This window comes from Rhinatrema bivittatum, chromosome 8 (genome assembly GCF_901001135.1).
Source record: "Rhinatrema bivittatum chromosome 8, aRhiBiv1.1, whole genome shotgun sequence".
Lineage (NCBI taxonomy): Eukaryota > Metazoa > Chordata > Amphibia > Gymnophiona > Rhinatrematidae > Rhinatrema > Rhinatrema bivittatum.
In genome coordinates, this window is record NC_042622.1 from 88,328,371 (window position 1) to 88,351,122 (window position 22,752).

The window sequence follows — 22,752 nt, forward strand, 5'->3', positions numbered from 1 at the left end:
TAAAATGTTTTTAATGAAACAAAAAGAAAAAAAACAAAATAAAAAAATGTCTGTACACACCCATAGAATGTAATAAAGCCTCTGTATCGATCCATGGTACAGCCACACCATGAGTAATGTGTGCATTTCTGGTCACTGCACCTCAAAAAAGTTAGAGCAGAACTAGAAAAAGTACAGAGAAGGGCAACAAAAATTATTACAAGGATAGATCGACTCCCTTGTGAAAAAAAGGCTAAACAGGTTAGAGCTCTTAAGCATGGAGAAAATATGACTTAGAGGGAGGTTTATAAAATTATGTGTGATGTGGAACAGTAAAGAGGGAATGATTATTTACACTATCAAATAGTACTAGGACTAGGGGACACAAACTATTAGGTAGCACATTCAAAACAAATTTAAGAAAGTATTTTTCAGTCAATGCAAGCTATGGATCTCCCTGCTAGAAAACATGGTTAACGCTCGTAGTATAAGGGTGTTTAAAAAAGGCTTGAGCAAGTTTCTGGAGGTCAGATCCATAAATAATTATTAGCTAGATAGACATTTGTTTATTCATCTATTAATTCTTGGGGAGAGCAACAAGAAACAGATATTCATATTGGAATTTTCTAGGTACTTCCAGGCAACCTGAATAGAGGCAGGTTGCTGGGCTTGATGGACCATTGGTCTGACTTAGCATGTCATTTCTTATGTTCTTATAAATAGTGATATAGGTGTGAAGTTACCCTAAAAACAGCCAGTGCTGCTCAGCGATTATTCACTGTAAGGAAGAACTTCACAATTACAGAGTTCTTGGGAAATGATTCCAATATCAGGGCGTTCATTATAACTGGGTTCCAGTGTACCATGGACCCTCTTCTAGAAATGATCCCACCCTGTTTATCAAATAGCAAAATCCCCTTCAAAAGCAAAGGCTGATCATTTTCCAAACTAGAACCATTTCGTTTCCGTGTCCTGCCATGTCATCTGAAGGAAAAGTTGTGCTCTTTCTCTTTTGTAGAACACACTTTGTTTCCATCTTAGTATAGAACAAAACTGACTTGAGCAGATGTTCAGAATAAATATATTAAGATAATAGAAACTAAGTATTATCTTTCATCTAAATAAAGCAAAGCCTTTGGCAGAGAAATCTTAATAAATGCACTGCTACTGCAGGACTGGTTTAGGAAGAGGTTTGATTGTGAAGCTTTCAATGTACTCAAAAACTGTGTGTGGGTCCTGGTCTGCGTTGACATGGATGACACCTTCATAAAAGCTTTCCAGGTCCTGCACGTTTGCATGGTACATATCTAAACGCATTTTCAAATTCTCCTCTGCATGCTTGGGGTTCTGGTTGAGACGAAGCTGCACTTTCATGCTTGGCGCTGGTTTATACATACTATGATACCTGAAAAATAAGATAAAAATCCTTACAAATGAGGTAGGAAAGATGAGTATAAGTGTTCATTTTAAGAATCCATGTGTAAAGCTTTTTAATAAAATATAATCAAAGCAAAAATGACATAAACAATGTATTAGCAATACAGCTTGACTGTCAATTGAACAATACTGTTATGACCTATGGCAATAAGTTTAATGGAAATTAGTTCAATGATTGCTGGTTTGGTTCCAACCAACAAGCATGTCATACAATTCACCTCGCCCTTCTCTTCCAGAAAATCCCACAATGGCTTTTGTTATCAAAATACACATAGGAAAAGCAATTTTCAAACTTTTTATGTGAGTGAACAGCACCATTATTAGAAAGGGAATGGTGAATAAAACGGAAAATGTCATAATGCCTCTGTATCGCTCAATGGTGAGACCGCACCTTGAATACTGTGTACAATTCTGGTCGCCGCATCTCAAAAAAGATATAATTGTGATGGAGAAGGTACAGAGAAGGGCAACCAAAATGATAAAGGGAATGGAACAGCTCCCCTATGAGGAAAGACTAAAGAGGTTAGGACTTTTCAGCTTGGAGAAGAGACGGCTGAGGGGGGATATGATAGAGGTCTTTAAAATCATGAGAGGTCTAGAATGGGTAAATGTGAATTACTCTTTCGGATAATAGAAGGACTAGGGGGCAGTCCATGAATTTAGCATGTGGCAGATTTAAAATTAATCGGAGAAAGTTCTTTTTCACTCAACGCACAATTAAACTCTGGAATCTGTTGCCAGGGGATGTGGTTAGTGCAGTTAGTGTAGCTGGGTTTAAAAAAGGATTGGATAAGTTCTTGGAGAAGTCCATTACTTGCTATTAATTAAGTTGACTTAGAAAATAGCCTCTGCTATTAACATGGGATAGACTTAGTTTTTGGGTACTTGCCAGGTTCTTATGGCCTGGATTGGCCACTGTTGGAAACTGGATGCTGGGCTTATTGGACCCTTGGTCTGATCCAGTATGGCATATTCTTATGTAGAGCTGGTAGTAAGCTATGCGGGCAATGAGCATGGGCCCCTGGAAAACCTTTCTCCCAAGAGCATCCATCGCTCTGTGATCCTTCCCGGGGGCACCAAGGAATGGGTTAAGATTGCTTGGCCCTCTTGAGAGTGAATTCAACTACCACCAATTGTAGGAAAGTTGTCGCTTATCGAACCCAGGAGCCTTCTGACAAGGTAAACCCCATCAGCCTTCTTATTCATGGGAGACACTGTGAGGAGATGTTACCATGTCTTCAGCAGTAACCTTTTAAAGATATTGTGTACTAGGACCATCATGATCTCCTTAGGAGGCTCCACAAACTAGAGGATTTCAAGCATTTTGTGCCTGGCATCCTCCTCTGTCAGTAACTGAAATGGGATGGCTTCTGCCATCGCCCTTACAAATCCTGCGAAAGTTAAGTCCTGAGGTGGAGATTTCCTTCGCTCTTCTGGAGGTGAAGGTTCTAAGGGGAAACCCTCAGAGCCATTGGAGGAGGACCCTGTGGTGTCATCTCCCCAGGGGTCATAGGGGCCCTCATCCTCACTGAAACCAACAGGGGATGGGGCCTTAGGTGCTTGGCCTTCGTCCGGCGACTCAGCTAGCCTAGATAGTGCTTCCTCCTCCGAGGAACTGGCAATGACCACTGTATCGGAAGGGGGATGCTGCGGTGCCTCAACAGGCACAAACACTGGCTCGGGAACTAACACCAGCTTGGTTGGTAATGCACCGATGAGCACATGGAGCTTCTCCAACAGTGGCTCTAAGATGGACGGTGCTGGCTTTGGTGCTGTCTGTGTCACAGGACTGATGCCCCACATCGCCTGCCCGACCGCCAGTTCAACTCGCCACTCAAGCTCCTCCTCAAATATTGCCGATGTCAAAACTGACTGGGAGAAAGGAGGGTGGCCAGATCCTCTTTGGAACTGAAAGGAGGCTCGGTGACTGGCAACAGAACCAAGTGGAGACTGTTGCGGATCCCTGGCACTGATGGAGGACTGGCACTCCTCGCCGCGGGGTCGCTTTGGGTGCATCCTCATGCCTGGCACCGTGCATCGACAGGGATCGATGTCAATGCTTTATTGGCTTTCTTCGATGCTTGGCACAGTCTTTCCCCAGTGCCAAGGTTGATGATGAGGAACCTGACATCTTCGGCCTGGAGGAGCTCGAAGGTGGCCAGTCTTTGGCAACCCTATAAGCCAATGGCATAGATGGTCCCACCGATGTCGATGGCTTGGTGTCCATTGGTGCTGCTCTGCGGTCCTTCAAAGACAATGTCGATGGCTCAGTCTTCTTCCACCCACAGAGTTGTTCCATCTTATCGAGGCAAAGATGACGTCCCTTCGGGGTAATCTAGGCACATTTGCGGCAACTCTGGATGTAATACGATGCCCCCAGGCAGAGGACACATTCATCATGAGGGTCCATGATGGACCTGGTCCTTGGGCAACGAGGGCATTGCTTGAAACCAGACATAGTCATGACAGGACGAAATAAATGGGAAGCAAGATCAAAATCTATGGCAGCAGTCATTGAAGGCTGGCGGGCACAAAAGCACTGCCAGCATGAGGAATCGACCAAGAGGGACCCGGCATCAAACGCAGGAGAAATAAAATATCGCGATAAAGCAAAAAATGGAAAATTTTCCAAAAAAGGCCGAAAGTGAGCTCACCAACCGCAATGCTGTAGTTCCTTCGAAAAAGAGAGACTGAAGAAGAACTGATTGTGGATGCGTGGTATAGAGCATGCTGGGCTTGCCCAGAGTGGCAAATCAAAGTCAGCAACTGCAAGGACAGAGTACATTACGGTCTAAACATAGGGCCTGCCAAAAAATCCAAGACCAAATTATGACTCCATAGGGGCACTGGAAACTGCAAGGGAAGACGAAGGACTTTCACCCCTTTCAGAAAATGGATGAGCCGACAAGGACCCACCATTTACCTAACCCCTGAAACAGACGAGCCGCTACTTGTACCTTTAAGCAATTAAGAGCCAAGCCTTTATTCAAGCCAACCTACAAAAATTCCAAAATAAGCGGAATTTTGACCAAGGAAGGAAATGCACATCGATTTGCACACCAGGCCTCAAACACTCTCCAAGCTCGCACATAGGCCAAAGAAGTGAAGAATTTTCTAGCTCTTAGCAAGTTGGAAATCACTACCACATAGTATCCACGTTTCAGCAAGCGAACCCTTTCATACCATACCAAAAGACAAAATTGAGTCGGATCTTCGTAAGGGACAGGTCCCTGCTGCAACAGGTTTCTGTGCGCTGGAAGTCGAATCCACCAGAAGCCTCCGCAGATCTGCATTCCACGGTCTCCTGGGCCAATCTGGAGCAACAAAGAGCATTATCCACTTGAGGCGTTCGATCCTTGAAGCAATCTGCCCAACATGGGCCATGGAAAACAAACATACAGCAAATTGTCTTCCGGCCACTCTGGCACTAGGGCATCGATCTCTTCTGCAGCTGAAGAATCGGGGAACTTTTTGCGTTGTGCAGAGTTGCCAACAGGTCCAGGAACGGGAGATCCCAACAATCCCGAATTAGCTGCAATGCCTCATCTGACAACGCCCACTCTCCTGGGTCCAGACTCTCTCTGCTAAGAATGTCTGCTCTGACATTGTCTTTTCCTGTAATGTGCGAAGCTGAGATTATCTGGAGATGCACTTCCACCCATTCCACAAGTTGATCTGTTTCCATCGATACCTGCTCGCTCTTGGTACCTCCCTGCCATTGCTATGGCAGGGAGGTACCAAGAGCGAGCAGGTCAATCAGTCCAAATAATGTCAGACAGTGCAGCAAGCTATGGTTGCTGCACTGTCTGACATTATTTGGACTGATTGACCTTGTAGCCTGTTGCCAAACTGCAAACATGCTAACTGGATAGCCCTGGCTTCCAGCCGATTGATGTTCTAGAGAGACTTACCGGAGCTCAGCCTTACCTGGCTGAGCATAGAGATGGTCTCCAGCTGAGGGAGGAGAGGGCATGTGCTGTCACTGCCTCGCCTGGCATCCTGCACCTGCTGCCTTTCAGCTACTCAAACTTACGTCCACGCCGGCAAAACCAGCTACCGGACCAAGGCACACCTCTGAGGGACCACAGAATTCACCTCAGGAAGTTTGGTATCACCGCAAGAGAACGGGGTGTAAATTTTCTTTCCTGAATTCTCCTTCTTAAATCTGAAGCAATCCCCAATGGGGAGATGCATGTCCACCATCTGCTGGAGACGGAGAATACTGGCAGGCTGAGGTCATTGAAGGGGTATATGTACTGTGACGTCAGCTTGCTCTGTCTCCATTTGCTGGTAGGAGTACATAACCCACTTGTTCTGCATTCATCTGACTGGACTCTAAGAAAGGATCATATGCATGAGTATATGGGCCGAGTGCGAGATACTCATTTTAAAACTGGAAAATTGGGGGTAATTTTCAAAAGGAGTTACATGCATAAATGTAGCTACTATTGTAGCAATTTTCAAAAGCCATTTACTCAAGTAAAGTGCACTTATGTGAGTAAATCCTATAGACAAGTCAATGGCATATATTGTAGCAATTTTCAAAAACCCACTTACTCAAGTAAAGTGAATTTACTCCAGTAAACCTGGTTTTTACTCGAGTAAATGCTTTTTAAAATCAGGCCCTATATGTGCATATATGCACGTGCGCAACAGAACATACAAAAAAAGGGGTGTATTTTGGGCAGGGCAGGTATGCTCCAAGGCAGGGCCAATATTTATATACATAAATCCTGAATTTAAAACCAGTAAATGCAGTAGATGTCGGGCTGTTACCTGCACATATTTACTTCTACTTTTTTCACTTGTAAGTCTGAATAAAACTTGCTGTGGCCAAAAACTGACTGGGTGAAGGGTCTGGGTAAACTCGGGGGAAGTACAGGCTGAAAACCAGAGGGATCTTAATGACCTAGAGATAGACTGAGCAAACTGGTAAACTAAATGGTCAAACTGGTTAATTCCTTCACATGCACGTTTTAAAAATGTGCTCACTTTTGTATGTAAAAGCCGACAAGTCCTAAGGAAAGACGCTATTAATGTTTTCTTGCATAACTGCTTAAAATTAGGAGCACAAATATGAGTGCTAGGCTTATTTTAAATAGTACGTGCGTACTTATGCAGATGATTTAAAATTCTAACATATGTGTGCTTGCACCCACATATGCGCTTATGTGGGCCCATTCACACTAGTTTTAAAGCTATTGTCCTTGGATATAACCTAGATTAGAGGTAGGCAACTCTGGTCCTTGAGTGCAAAAAGCCGCTTTGGTTTTCAGGATATCCACACTGAATATTCATGCGATATATCTGCATGCAATGAAGGCAGTGCATGCAAATGCATCTCATGAATATTCAGTGTGGATATCGTGAAAATCCAACTTGGGCTGAAGTTGCCTACTTTGTCCTAACTGCTACTGCTTGTAAAATTTCTCTCTTTATCCAAGTCAGTTTTTTTTTCATTTGTTCTCTACTACACTGAGAAGATGAGTTTACGAGATCTCACATTTAATCCAACCACTTGTCTGGCCACCAAGCTTTGTAATAATTCAAAAAGCTATCAGAATTAGTGAGGATGCAGCACTAACCTGTCCCCTGTGACTGGATCTGTCATCCTTAGTGACAAACGCTCAAAGACAGTTTCATCTGGAATATCCAGAAAAAATACCCTGCCGTGGAACAAGAGAAACATGTTAATGCTGACCATGGATATGTATACCAGTGATTCTCAACCCAGTGCTCGGGACACACCTAGCCAGTCAGATTTTCAGGTTATTCATGATGAATATGCATGCAACAGATATGCACACAGTGGAGGCAGTACATGCAAATCTATCTCATGCACCTTTATTGTTGATATCCTGAAAACCTGACTGACTAGGCGTGTCCCATTGACTGGGTTGAGAGCCTCTAATTTATACCAAATAACCCTAGAAGGTAAAGAAAATGCTTAGCTGTAACATATGTTGATGATAGCAGTGCAAAGAGTCGCACAATCAGGTCGTGCTGCCAGAGCATCTTTTCAGAGCTTTCTAGGCAGTGCAGTGGTTTCCTGTACCCTGTTAGACTCATAATTCTTCAGTTTAACATTTAGCTATACTAGTAATAATAAATAGGTAATACAGAACAAACCCCAACAGGGAATTAGGTAGAATGTATGCCTCATTGCACTATTGTCATCAGAGAACATCTCTTACAGCTAAGTAATCTGCTATCTCTGATGACAAGCAGGAGATACAAAAATTGGACTCCTAGTGGCAATGAAAGAAAATTCAGTACTGAAAAGCTGACTATGGCAGCTGACTAAGAAAAGATAAAGCCAAAAAAAAACTGACTTAAAGATATCTCAAAACAGCATAAAGAGCAGAAAAACAGTACAAAGAGGTTGGCACCCCAAAATGGCTGTCCTTGTCTAATGATGGAAAAGTAAAAATCCAAAGAGCTATGAGTCAGGCAAGAGGCATGCTGAAATGTACTGCACATGCCCAGAAAACTTTCGTAGAAAATTCTAGAAAGATCTGCCTCATGTTACTCATCTGTGTGGCTCTGTTGCCCCTGCTTGTCATCAGAGAATGCATATTACAGCAAAGACCTGGTCTCCTCATGTAGCCTGATGTCATTCTGCTCCTAGTAGATGCCAGTGAGGGCAGTCAGCATATCTGCATCAAATATCAAAGGCCTGATTTCTGCTGCTTTTCTGAGTTTGGGCTAATTAGCAAAATTTCCCACCCCATCTTTAAGGCTAATACTACAGGAATTATAAAACTACAGGATTTGCAACTTTTTTGAGCTTCATGCTCTTAATTGGTAGGGAAATCCGTGAGCTTAAAAAGCAAGGTATGGCATGGCACATTGCAGCAAAGATGCAGTATACAGCTCCTTAATTTTGTGCTTCTAATTAATAATTTCATAAAATTCTTTCCAGATCTTTAAGCTAGAAAAATCCTATTTCTTTTAAGTACATTTCAAGAATGATTTTGGTTCAGGAAATATCTTAATACAATAAAAACAGATCAATATAGAGCTGGAAGATCCCATTGTCAACACCACAGTAGGCATAATCATTTCTCACACAACTCCTTTCTCAGACTTTGCACAACTGTACAAAAATTTGTCCTGTCAGAATATTGAGGTACTTAACTAGAGGGCCAATGCACTGAGGTGCGCTAATACTTTTACAAGCGTTAACATAATACAAAAGCACTAGTAGCACATGCAATCTAGTTTATGCATATTAATGCTTTTAAAGCACAGTAATTATCTCACAAAAGTTTTAATTAATAAACCTATGCCAAGATGCAAAAGCAAGCAAAACAGCTCATTACTTATTAGCGCAGAAAAATAAAGGGGCCGATGTTATAAGATGTGTGTTAAAACGGGATCTCGGTTAGTTATGTTACCTTGCAATGTGTTTAATAAAAACAGATTTAAACAAAAAAAAAAAAAAATGGGCACTCGTATTGAGCACCCGTTTCCCTAAAGTGCGCACCGCCACATCTCCTGGGTGCCCGATGTAACATTTAAATGAGCTGCCGCGTTAAAAAGAAAGCACTAGGGAAAAATTGTGTGTCCCTAGCGCTAAATACATTGGATGCCCACAATTGCAACAGGTGCCAAATATGAGCGTCCATTTTATCCTGCTTCAGGTCAGTTTTGCTCAATATACACGCACAATAGCAAAGGGCGAAATTAGCCTGGAGCATGGATATTCTGTGTCCATAATTGTTTTTTTTTTACAACAAGCTATTAGATTATACCTTGATTCTTAAACAGCACCATTATTAGAAAGGGAATGGTGAATAAAACGGAAAATGTCATAATGCATCTGTATCGCTCCATGGTGAGACCGCACCTTGAATACTGTGTACAATTCTGGTCGCCGCATCTCAAAAAAGATATAGTTGCAATGGAGAAGGTACAGAGAAGGGCAACCAAAATGATAAAGGGAATGGAACAGCTCCCCTATGAGGAAAGACTAAAGAGGTTAGGACTTTTCAGCTTGGAGAAGAGATGGCTGAGGGGGGATATGATAGAGATGTTTAAAATCATGACAGGTCTAGAACGGGTAGATGTGAATCGGTTTTTTACTCTTTCGGATAACAGAAAGACTAGGAGGCACTCCATGATTAGCATGTGGCACATTTAAAACTAATCGGAGAAAGTTCTTTTTCACTCAACGTACAATTAAACTCTGGAATTTGTTGCCAGAAGATGTGGTTAGTTCAGTTAGTATAGCTGTGTTTAAAAAAGGATTGGATAAGTTCTTGGAGAAGTCCATTACCTGCCATTAATTAAGTTGACTTAGATAATAACCACCGCTATTACTAGCAACGGTAACATGAAATAGACTTAGTTTTTGGGTACTTGCCAGGTTCTTATGGCCTGGATTGGCCACTGTTGGAAACAGGATGCTGGGCTTGATGGACCTTTGGTCTGACCCAGTATGGCATGTTCTTAAGTAGTTAAATTGTAAACTGGCTCAAAACCTCAATTAATATAACCACAACAAATTAATGTCACAACTTGAGGTAAACTGCAAACAAACAGGATGTAGCTTAATAAACTCTATCACAAAATTAATTATAAAGAGAACAACCAACAGAGAGCGGTATCAGAATATTGTAAAGTGTTTCCAGTCTCATGGGCTCTTGCCCTTACAGGGCTGCAACCCCTCTCTTGGCTTCAACACCGTTTTTGATCACGTCATTTACCGACTCTCTGAAGGTTTGTACTTTTTTTGTATTTTTTAAAGTGCAAAAAAGCCTCCCCTAAATTTCCCGTATTATTTTAAAACATGCACCTAACATAACCCTCTATCTCTAATTATTAAAACATGGTATTTCGCTTTAATCGTGCTTATCTCTTTAAACTGTGTTTTTTTTACTTTACCAAAATGAATCGCCCGACATTGACAATGTTTCGGCGCTCTTCGCGCCTGCTTCAGGGGCTATCGTTCCTTCACTATCACTTCTAAGAAAAAGCATGAATGTATTATTATCTTTTCAACAAATAATTTACATCTTTTGACTTATGCAACAGAACTTACGGTTCAGCGTATCATGGTTCTTCCTGTATTCTCCTCATTCAAAACATGGCGCTCAAACGCCGTTCTTCTGTCTCTACCGGATATCAGCTGTTTTATACTCAAAACGGAAATCGAAAACCGACCTATCAGCTACAAATAAACCGACCAGTCGACTTCTTTATTAAGCCCCGCGGGGGCGATAGTATTCAATTTAAAAATCCACCGTTGTTCACGCTGAAGTAAACAGAGATTTAAATCCCCTCCTCGCTCATCTTGTTCAATGCTGTCTAAAACTGTACTGTGTAAACTTTCAAAACTATGGGATTGTTCAACGCAGTGCTGTACTAATGGAGCTTCCATCCTACCTCGTTTCATTGCACTCTTGTGCTCTATTAAGCGTGTTTTTAAAAATCTTGTGGTTTTCCCTACATATATGAGCCCACAAGGGCACCAAATGGCATATATTACATTTCGTGAAACACATGACGTTGTTCTAATTGGTTTAAATTTTTGCAATTTTTCTAAGGGGATATCTGTATTGGGGTAAGCTAGTGGGCACATCGTACAAGACCCGCACGGGAAATGTCCCTTCACTTCCTCAGATCTATCAATGAAGATGAGCAATTGATGTTTCTGGATATGAGAGGAAACTGAGACAATATCCTGAATTTAAGATATTTAGAATTCACTTGATCCATTGTTGTTTTAGTCCATTGATGAAAAAAGTATTGTAGCCTTCCTCCCACTGGAAGCAACTACTGATGTAGATAGTCAAAAACTTTAATTGTTCTTCTGTGCTAGTTGTGTTTGTTTCTGTTGCAATCTGCCCCTATTCCTAGGGCAAGATTATTGAAGAATCTATTGTTGCTGGAACTGATGATGTTGCTAGTATGGTCCTTGTCTATAGTATTAGTATGAAAAATACCTTCTTCTACCTTAGCAATTATATGGTTATTTAAAAACAAAACCTGATATTTTCTTAATGCTTTACTGCTGTAGAGGCAAGAGTTTGAAGAGCTGAACAATGCTCCTTAACAACATCTACAGCGACTTTCACTTTTTGCCCAACAAATTGTCTCCCGTACATGGGGTGTCCACTATTTTTTCATGTTAAGTCCTCCCACAGGTTTGTTACTTTTAACCATGCCATCTTTCTAGTGGCTATGGCTATAGCAGAAGACCATGATGAGATGTCTTAGATGTTATATACTGACCTTGCCATGTGCTTAGTACACTCCTCAGTCTCACTCAAAGAAAGCAACCCTTCCTGTTGTTCCTGTTGAATTAAAGTAGCAGAATCTCTCATGTTTTGCAAGATGTTGTATAAATATTGCACCATTTGTAATTGATGTGCTGTTACCCTTGCTTGAAGAATGGCTGTTTGAAACAGATTCTTTCCCAAGGAATCCAATGGCTTGGACTCTTTAGTCTGAGGTGCTCTTGAAAAAAATATTGGATCTTTTTGTTTTCTTTGAAGCAGATTCCACTATTAGTGAGTGATGAAGAACTTGAACTCAATATCCTATATTTGATGTCTATATTTTTTTGCTACTGGTGGTGTGGTTAATGGATTTTTCCAAATTTTTGATTGAAGGTCCTGAAGAACCTTATGTACTGCCACTGCCTTTATTTACTTCTGTTGCTGAATAAATGTTAATACTCCTTGTATTTCTTCAATCTCCTGTGTAGTCTCCTCCAGCTGGAAAGAAACATTTTCTGCCATATTCTGTAGAAAGGCTGGATAGCATATCACTTCTTTGCAGCTCTGGAGATGGATCTGGGAGTAATTTTAAAGATTCTTAACAAAGGTAGAGAATTAGAACAGTCTGAATAATTTGAATCTTCATAGTCTGGAATAGTAATTGGAGACTCCCTGTCTGAAGATTTTTGTTTTGGAGACTGTTTAGATGGCACTATGGTAAGTGAAGAAAGATTCGATGCTAGTCTTTCCAAAACTGGATGAGGAGAGTGATGAAAGTTAAAAGAGGAGTAGATTTGTACCATGTTCTCTCTACCTAGCTTGATTGCAGCTAAGTAGAGAGTGCATCAAGCTAGGTAGAGAGACCATGGTACAAATTTACTCTTCTTTTACCTTTCATCACTCCAAATCACACTAAATCTTCACTGATGGTAACTGTGCTGTTCGTACAAATGACTGTGCATGTAAAACTGCCCCCGAAAACCCACCCCACCCCCCACAAACCTCACCCCGAGTTCATAATGCCCTCTCTTACAGATGTATAAAAAGTTCAATTATAAGTGATCCTCCACAGAGGCTCTCTCTCCCCCAAACTGGCATTTGCGATAAATACAGTTTCGGCCGGTAACATACAGCAAACGCAGGCATAACACACAGAAAATAGGTGTAGTTATTTCCGGCACTAAACCTGCATTGCTGTGCGTTAATTTATTGCACGCCACATTAACTGACCCTTATTTCCATTTACTCCATCCAAACTCCTGCCACTTGAATACTAATTTTAAATTTGCATACGCACTTCGCAATGCAGTATTTATCACATGTTATGGCGTTATCGCGTGTGTTAGGGCCCTAACGTGCATGATAATGCCCTAACGCATTTTAATAAACGACTCAGTTAGCTGGACAAGTATCTCTTACCAATTACATCTCAGAATGCCTCTTATTTTAGCCAGATAATGACTTAACTGGCTAAAATCTAGCCGGATGCGAAGCTGAATATACCAAAACTTGCCATTTAGATGAATAACTTTCATTTATCCATTTAAATGGCTTTTGAATATCTACATTGTAATTTTTAACAAAATCTACCCACATCTTCTATACAAAGGCTTCTGGTAGCAGAGATAATGATGGTTGAACTTTTTCTGAAGAGAGATTAGATTCAGGTACCAACATTGGTGGCAAAGAGCTAGGATCTAAAGGTTTTGGTGCAGAGGAATGCCTCGGTGCCAATAAAGAGTGCTTTGGCACTAACGGAAACTTCTTTGGTGCCAACGATGAGTGGCTCTGTGCCAATTATGATTGCTACAGTGCCAATGATGAATGGCTCAACTCCAACAAAGCATGCTTTGGCATCTAGAAGATTCCTTTGGCACCGATACTTTGGCACAATGCTCTCTTGCCTCCTCTGAATGATTTCCCTTACCTGAAGAATGGCCATGCTTTCTCTTTTTTGATACCTTCGCTGAGTCTCAAGGCTCTCCCCCTTCTGGTGCTGGCCTCTTTGAGGAGGAACTCTCTTTGTCCAAAGATGAAGAACGCTCATACCTGAGCATCATCATTCATTAATGGACCATGGAGACATTTTTCCATATGGCCCCAAGAAGATATATCATGTTGCAGACCTAAGCATTTTAAGCATACATCATGAAGATCAAAATATCCATTTGTGATTGCATTTTGAACTGCATTTGAATGTACTTCTTCCCGTCTTAAAGCCAGATTTTAAAAGCTGTGTGCACGTAAATTTCGGGGATTATGTGTGTTGCTGGGCTGTGTGCATGCTGTGCGCATTTTACAAAAAGCCCGACCACATGCATAACCCCCGATATGCGCACAAGTGCCGAGCCTGTGGAAAGGGGTGGCCCAGGGGGTGCGGTCTGGGTGGGGAGGGGCAGGGGCGGCGATCACAAACCCGTCCAGGCTGCACATTGTGCTGACAAAAATCTTGAATTTTGCTCATAAGGCACACATACTGCAAGAGTACCGAAAGTACAAAGAGATCTCCTATGACAGGCGCAGGATCATGATTTTTCAAGATTTTTCAGTGCGGATGTCCACTAAACATAAAGGTTTTGGGCCGCTTTGTGCTGACCTTGCAAAGCGGCAGCTGAGTTTTGCACTGATTTACCCGGCCAAATTAAAAATCTGAATTAACCAAGGAATCAAATGGTGCGACACTGAGCAAGAAGCGAAAGCCTTTCTGCAGTCTCTGCCGGCACAAAATGGCAGCGCTACTACAACATGAAGACGGAGACCAAATAGGCTGCACGCCACCCGGGGAAGCTTCGACACATCTTCATTTGCAGAACACTTCTAGGGCACTAGTAAAGATGTTCGTTTGCCTTGGTACTGTGGCGACCCAGCTGGCGAGATGACTGATTTTCATAGCAAAACAGAGGTGACAGACACTTTTTCTTTCTTGGATGTTTTGCTTGTGCCTGCGTCTGGAGAGCTCACTGTTGTGCCGAAGACAACAGATGACACCCCCTGGCTCTTTTTTTTTTGTTTGATTGTTGGGACTGGTAGTCCAGGGGACTCTCATAGAAGTCTAACTTTCACTTGACTGCAGGGGGGACTTAGTTCTTTCATTCCTTTAGTTGGTTTTCCGGGTTGCTATTAGTGGGTATCTGGGTCTTCTTGACGGTTTTCGTTTCTAAATATGCCTAAAAGTTAACCTTAAATAATTGTGGTTAGTTGGTGTTCATGGCTGGTTTAAAGTGAGTTAATGTCATATATTATGAGGTTTTCCAAGTTTTCTTAACAAATGAGCATTAAATATTAATATTAATATTACATCGGCTTCAAAGATATGATGTTCATGTACTATTACATATAAAAGTTAACCTTTGCACCAATTGGGCTGGAAACCCTGGGCTTGATTCCCCTCGTCAGATCTCAGCTGAGCTGTCGAGGGAGGGCACCCAAGCACATCGGGGATTCCATAGGTCTCTAATGGGAGGCTTGTAGTACATTACAGGAGGACCTTGCGAGACTGGAAGATTGGATAGCCAAATGGCAGATGAAATTTAATGTGGACAAGTGCAACGTTTTGCATATAGGGAAAAATAACCCTTGCTGTAGTTACATGATGTTAGGTTCCATATTAGGAGCTACCACCCAGGAAAAAGATCTAGGCATCATAGTGGATAATACTTTGAAATCGTCGGCTCAGTGTGCTGCAGCAGTCAAAAAAGTAAACAGAATGTTAGGAATTATTAGGAAGGGAATGGTTAATAAAATGGAAAATGTTAATAAAAAATAAAATTTCATAATGCCTCTGTATTGCTCCATGGTGATACCTCACCTTGAATACTGTGTACAATTCTGGTCACCGTATCTCAAAAAAGATATAGTTGCGATGGAGAAGGTACAGAGAAGGGCAACCAAAATGATAAAGGGGATAGAACAGCTCCCCTATGAGGAAAGGCTGAAGAGGTTAGGGCTATTCAGCTTGGAGAAGAGATGTCTGAGGGAGGATATGCTAGAGGTCTTTAAAATCATGAGAGATCTTGAATGAGTAGATATGAATCGGTTAGTTACACTTTCGGATAATAGAAGGACTAGGGGGCACTCCATGAAGTTAGCAAGTAGCGCATTTAGGACTAATCGGAGAAAATTATTTTTCATTCAACGCACAATTAAGCTCTGGAATTTGTTGCCAGAGGATGTGGTTAGTGCAGTTAGTGTAGCTGGGTTCAAAAAAGGTTTGGATAAGTTCTTGGAGGAGAAGTCCATTAACTGCTATTAATCAAGCTGACTTAGGGAATAGCCACTACTATTAATTGCATCAGTTGTATGGGATCTTCTTGGTGTTTGGGTACTTGCCAGGTTCTTGTGGCCTGGTTTGGCCTCTGTTGGAAACAGGATGCTGGGCTTCATGGACCCTTGGTCTGACCCAGCATGGCAATTTCTTATGTTCTTATGTTTTGAAGGGGGGGGGGGGATTTTTGGGGGGACCCAACTTGGGACCAAAGCTACAGTCCGCTACAATATTTCACTGCCTGTGCAGGAGGGGTTTTGTCCTGTTTCAGGGACAGGTGGAGATACATGACCCCCGTTAGATACATGACCCCCTACAAGCAGTTGGGGGTCCCAGACTGGGGGGTCCCAGACTGGATACAGTATCTGCTCTCAGTCCGTAGTCTGCCAGGCTGCTGATGGGAGCTTGGTTAAAATTCTGACTTGGAATGTTGCCGGATTGGGCACCCCGATTAAGTGTGAACAGTTTATCTCACATTTAAACAGATTAAAAGGTTCCATCACGGTACTGCAGGAAATCCATATGTCTCATTTGGAGCAACTTAAACTTAAACGTCGAAGAATAACGCAGGTGTTTGCAGCTTCTGGCTCCTCACATAGTCGTGTCGTAGCTATCTTAATTCATAAGGCGGTCTCTTTTCCACTGCAAACATATGTGGCTAATCCTGCAGGACGTTATATATTGGTGTGGGGTTTGCTTTTTGGGAAGCCATATATCATAGGCTTTATTTTTGGTCCCAATAATTATGATTACTCCTTTTTCATGGAAATCATCTCTTATGCTCTTGCCCTGGGCAATGCCCCGATAGTTTTAGGTGGAGACTTCAATTGTGTGGTAGATCCGCTTGCAGATAGATCGCCAGCAGGGGTGAATCACCTTGTTAGTCATTTGGAGTCCAAAGGGATCCCGTTTCTGTGTAATGCTTTGAGACTTTTGGACTCTTGGAGAGTGCTACACCCTGGAGCTATTGATTTTGCTCACTATGCCAGAGATTCTAAGTCGTGGCTAGACTATGTGTTAATCTCTGAGTCTCTATTTTCTCAATTGTTAGAGGCCAAAATTGAATCACTGGTCATCTCTGATCATTGCCTGGTGGCTTGTGCTCCTCAAGGGCCCAATCCCACGAGGGACTTTGCTATTTGAAAGCAAGGCATTTCCACAATTTTTACAGGACTACTGGCAGGAATACGAGCAGCACAATGCTCAGCACAAGGGGGATCCATTTTTATTCTGGGAGATGGCAAAATTTGTCCTTCGTGGAGACATTATTAGTTATGTTATAGCCAAAAGGAAGGAACTAAATAAAGACATCTTAGATCTTACCAAACGCTTAAACCAGTTAAAGCAGGAATTATTAAATAACTCTTCTGTCCAGATCAAAGCAGAGTTTGCCTCCATCCGTAAAGTGTTAAATGATAATCTACATAAAAGGACTACAGCCTCTTTGCTATCTCTGAGACATAAGTTGTTTGTATCTGGGAACCGCTCGGGCAAACTGCTAGCAAACTTAGAGGGGATCGCAAATCCGCCTTTGTAGCGGGGATATGCTCTCAGGCGGGCGAACTGGCCCTCACATCTAAGGCGATTAGGAATGTTTTCAGAGACTTTTATAAACAGCTCTACACAGCAGAAGAGGAACAGAGGCAAGCTTGCCAAGCATTTTTAAAGGGGATCAAGGTCCCTCACTAATGCCCAACAATTAGGAGACCTTAATAAACCCATTCAAGCTTCAGAGGTCACCTCTATGATTTGGAATTTGCAGCTTGTCAGCTCTTTTTTATAAGATACTTTCACCCCATACCCATAACAGCCTTGTGGGTCTATTTGGGAAAATGGTGTAAGCTGGCACCATGCCAGACTCGCTCAGGTTGACCCACATCACTGTTCTCCCAAAACCAGGCCGCGACTTACAACAGCCATCCTCATATCGCCCCATATCACTATTAAATGTAGACATTAAAATATATGCTAAAATTCTTGCTAACAGGCTAGCGGAAATATTACCTTTGTTGATCTCCAGAGGTCAGGTGGGATATGTTAAAGGTCGTCGCTCCAGCATCAATATATGCCATCTCACTTCACTATTGGAGATTTGCAAAAGGGGACGGTTTGTTGTTCTGATTTTGATAGGCTTCGATGTGGAAAAAGCCTATGATCGTGTATCATGGACGTTTCTCATGAAGGTTCTACAATTATATGGTTTTTCGGGCTTTATTCACCAAGCGATCTCTGTTTTAAATAGCAATCCCCTGGTGAACATCTGTGTCAATGGTATTCTATCAGACATCTTCTCGCTGATGAGGGGGACCAGACAGGGATGTCCCCTGTCTCCCCTTCTTTTTATCTTAACCTTGAAAATTCTGATGGTTAAGGTAAACTCTGTGGTTTATCACGGGGTCCCTCTCTTAGCCTCCTTTCTCTTTGCAAACAATATCTTGCTATTTGTTCCGCAAGCTAAACACTTGCTTCCAGACATGTTAGAAATTTTCAGGGCTTATGAGCCGTTTTCTGGACTTAAATTAAATCTAGATAAAACAGTAGTGCTTGACATATTAGGGCACCTGCATACAACATGGGATGTATCTTCACTGCGATGGGAGTCAGAGCAAATTAAGTATCTAGGAGTTTTTATCCATAGAGACCCCAGCAATTGGTATCAGGTTAATATGCCCCGTATTATACAGGAGTTCAGAACTCGCACAAAAGGTTGGATGAATTTCCCTATTTCTCTAATGGGCAAGATAGAAGTAATTAAGATGTCTCTCATCCCCAAATTGCTATACCCCCTGCAGATGCTACCTTTAATTTCTTTACTAAAGATATTAAAACCCTGATACATATCTGTTCCAAATTTGTCTGGCAGGAGTGCAGAGCACGAGTGTCGCCAAAAAATTAATGATGTCCAGGGAGGAAGGGGGCTGGGGGTTCCCTAATTTCTGTTACTATAACTTGGCATGTTCCATGCGAGCTTTAAGTCACTGGCTGGAGGGTACTTGTAATTTTGCAGATGTGGATGAGGAAGCTGTATCGGTTTACCCGTTTGGACTTAGTTTTTTATTGCATGCGGGTAAGGGAGAGCTTCCGAAAAGTCTCGCCAGCAACATTTTAGTACAATATATGCGATATGGCTGGTGTTCATCGCTGAAGCTGCCATGGAAAACCACCCCTTGGCTGCCGATTTGTGGAAATCCAAGGTTCCCGGTGAGAACGTTTAACCAACTCTTTTCCCATTGGCCTTTCGCTGCACTACTCCATTTTATTGATTTCATCGATCACCCCAATAAGACCATGTTCTTCTTCCAATATTGTCAGAAGAACTTCCAGTTTCAGGCCAAAGATTTCTTGTACCTCCAGCTCCAAAGTTTCATCTCTAAGCAGATCCAAACTGTGCGGAAGCCTTACACATCCGGTCCTTTCTAAAGATTACTGATACTTTTTCAAAAGGGGAAACAAACGCTAGCCACTCTTTACAAATTCCTCCATTCTGTTACAACTAGCTACGCTCACCTTGGAATGGGCAGCAGATTTTGGGGCGGAGATAAATGGGGAAGATTTGAAAATAGTCTAACCGTGATCAAGGGCAATATCACAAGCGAATAATTCACAGGCTCATCATTTCTCCATATCATGCCCACCAAATGCATTTAGTGCCTCATTTGAACTGCCGGAGATGTTCAGAACCTAGGGTGACCCTTGGCTATAGCCTGTGGGACTGCCCGCCCCTCCAAATGTTCTGGACAGAGATCCGGGCCTTTTTCCTGGATCACTTGAATATATGTTTTCCAGTGAATGTGACCCTGTGCATTTTGGGGGTTATACCTGATGATGTCTCTTGCACCAAACTGGAAGTTGCCCTACTCATCAGAGGCCTTTGTTGCTAGGCGATGCATACTAGTTAGGTGGGTGAAGGGGGATCCCCCTATGCTATCCTTTTGGCATACAGAGATGTTAGACCTTTTATTGATGGAGTACAAATTGTGGTGCCTGGGAATGGGAAGCAAACGGGCTAAAAGGTTTCCGTCTATATGGGGGCCATTTGTGGCGCAACTACCCTGGTTGATGCAAGCCAGATTCCCAGGTATTTGTGGGAACAATCCTGCACCCTTGTCATCCTGATTTCTGTCTCTGGGCTCCTTAGTTGCCGGGCTGTTATTGCAATCTGTATGTTTCCTAATCTTGCTTTTTGGTGTTACTTATTATACTGTAAATCAGTTCCGAGTTGGGGGGGGGGGGGGGGGAGGTGTACATCATGTGCACAGGCATTACCCATCTTCAGGTTTGGGTAGGGGGGTTTAAGGTGCCACTGTTTGAGAGTGGGAATGCTGAATTTGTATTGCTGACAGTTGACTTTGTATTTTGGTTAGTTCTGTACCTTTTATATTAAAACTGAATAAAGATATCGGGGAAAAAAAGTGCAAGCAGTTCAGCTACTTTCAGCCCAATGGTCTCCTCTCTGTTGGTAGCGATTCCTTTTATAGTAGCATGATATGGTCCCACACAGGAAGCTCATGAATAAAATGAGAAGCCTGGGAATGATTTCTAAGGTAGTGGAATGGCTTACAAACTGGCTGAGTGACAGATGTCAGTGAACAGTGGTAAATAGAGCCTACTCTGAAGAGAGAAGAGTGATAAGTGGAGTTCTTTAAGGATCCGTCCTGGGACTGGTTCTGTTCAATTAAGAAAGCCAATGCCACTCTTTAGGCAATATTACAAGTGTGTTATGGATTGAAATGCTGGAGTTTTTGCTGTACCAACTTTGTGGCAGCCACTAATATGCTGAAGCGATTCAATGAAAATATGTATCATGATAATGCTGACAATACAGAGGATGAAGTAGTACTGGCTGTGGTCATCGATTGTCAGACCTTTTTTTAATTAACTGTGAGAGGTACTACAATTTTTTCCTCCGTTACACTCACAAAAGTATTTTTTAAAGTATTTTCTGTGTATAAATACTTTATAATAAAAATAGTTTAAATCTTGTGTGTTTTGGCCTTGTTTGTTCGACAAAGCAAGCTTGTTCTTTCATTATTACCTGACAACATTGCCCTTGCAGCAGAAGAGGATCGGAAGGCTCATCTGCATACCATTCCCAGCAGCCCCCGGGAGAGAACTCCAGAGGTCATAACAAGTGATCCAAGCTTCGAACTCCACAGCCCCCTTTTCCAGAGGGCTGCAGGTTCAAACCCCATCAACTATGTCAGAATGTTCTTCCCTTGAGGAGTGGTCTCTTAATGACATTTGGAACCCTAGACCTAACTACATAGGTATAGTTTAATGGGACAAAGCCAACATGGATTTATCTAAGGGAAAACTTGCCTCACCAATCTCCTATATACTCCAGCAGTTACAGCGAGCAATCCAGGCTTTTAAATCCACAGCCTCAGTTTCCAGAGGCCCGCATCCCTTGCAATAGAAGGGGTATGGGACCTGTGACCAGTAATGAAGTTACTAGGTAATGCATTTAAAACTAATAAGAGAAAATATTTTTTACTCAATGGATAATTAAGCTCTGGACTTTGTTGCCAGATGTGGTGAAAGCTATTACTGTAGCTGCATTTAAAAAAGGTTTGGATAAGTTCCTGGAGGGAGAGTTGCAGAAATCCACTGCTTATTCTTGGGATAAGCAGTTTGGAATCTATCTACCCCTTGGGATCCTGCCAGGTACTTGTCACCTGGCTTGGCCACTGTTGGAAACAGGATACTGAGCTTGATGGACCTTTGGTCTGACCCAGTATGGCAAGTCTTATGTTCATATGTAAGAATTCATTAGTAACAGAACATGCGGAAAGGACAAACATGAAGGACTTGGAGAATTGGGGTTTTTTAAATTGTTTCTGGTCACCTTGAAGAATATTCATCAGACAAGGTGTAAGAGATAGAAACACAATAAGGCTGTGTTCTCATAATAACCATGCTGTTGGGTGGCGTCTTCCTTAAAGATTTAGATGTCCTAATTCTAGGCCACATCTAATACAGCGTTTTTACTTTTACTTTGATGCTGCAGCTTTAAAAATAGAAGGCCATACATCACTTTCTCCTTGTTTTTCTATAAAGCTTCATATATCTTCCCTACTGCACTCACGTACCAGCTGCAGTATTCCCAGACCACATGCTCGGCACTCCAGAAAAAGAAAGGCCCCTGCTGGTCAGTTCTTGTTTAAAATTGTGTATAATTGATAGTGGCAAATCTACCCCAGCTGTGTCTAAAGTCTCTCCAGGGGCAAGAAAAAGACCGCCTATGACTGTCATTAACTACTAAATTAGCAAGCACTCTCAGCAGCTTACAACTAGATCTACAAAATGCATCAATCTAGTTTAAGGACACTGACCTATGGATCAAACTCTAAATGTGCTGTAAACTGGATACAAAGATACAGATTCCTTTAGCACTGAAAGCAAGGATATTTTATAAAAGACAGAAATACGAGGCTCTGAGATGGTATTTCACAGTAGCAAAAAACACTTCTAAACATTCCCCACAGTATAACTTCTGGTTCTATTTAATGGATCAGTGGATTCAAACATTCATGACATAAATGACCTGCCAAGCTAAGCAATGCATATCCCCTCGAATAATGCAAAAATCATCCCTACATCTGAACAGGGTCAGTCTATTGTTTTTCTGCAGTGCAAGAGAAGATTCTGCATGAGAACATCCTAGCACTACACAGAGGAAGTGCAGCCCAGTTCATGGAACACTCAGAATGTCTAGGGTGTGACTCTAAATCTAGGGTGATCATACAACATCACGTCAAACAGTACAGACTAAGCAAGACCTTGTTTTACTCCACTGCATGCATAGAGATGTAGTTCCAATTTCCCTAAAAGCATGGGATTACATCTCCT

At 42.1% G+C, this 22,752-nt stretch overlaps 1 protein-coding gene across 4 annotated transcripts in view; it reads right to left on the reverse strand.

The window, feature by feature from the left end:
* Window positions 1–519: 519 nt before the first annotated feature.
* The window catches only part of AK8 (adenylate kinase 8), a 285,863-nt gene continuing 263,630 nt past the window's right edge, over window positions 520–22,752 (reverse strand). For all 4 annotated transcript variants that reach the window (XM_029613832.1, XM_029613834.1, XM_029613833.1 and 1 more), the window contains 2 exons: window positions 7,002–7,082; window positions 520–1,384 (listed from right to left, as the gene is read on the reverse strand). In XM_029613832.1, coding sequence (XP_029469692.1) covers window positions 1,144–1,384; window positions 7,002–7,082 — 322 coding nt within the window. In that variant the 3' untranslated portion in view covers window positions 520–1,143. The remainder of the gene's footprint in view (window positions 1,385–7,001; window positions 7,083–22,752) is intronic.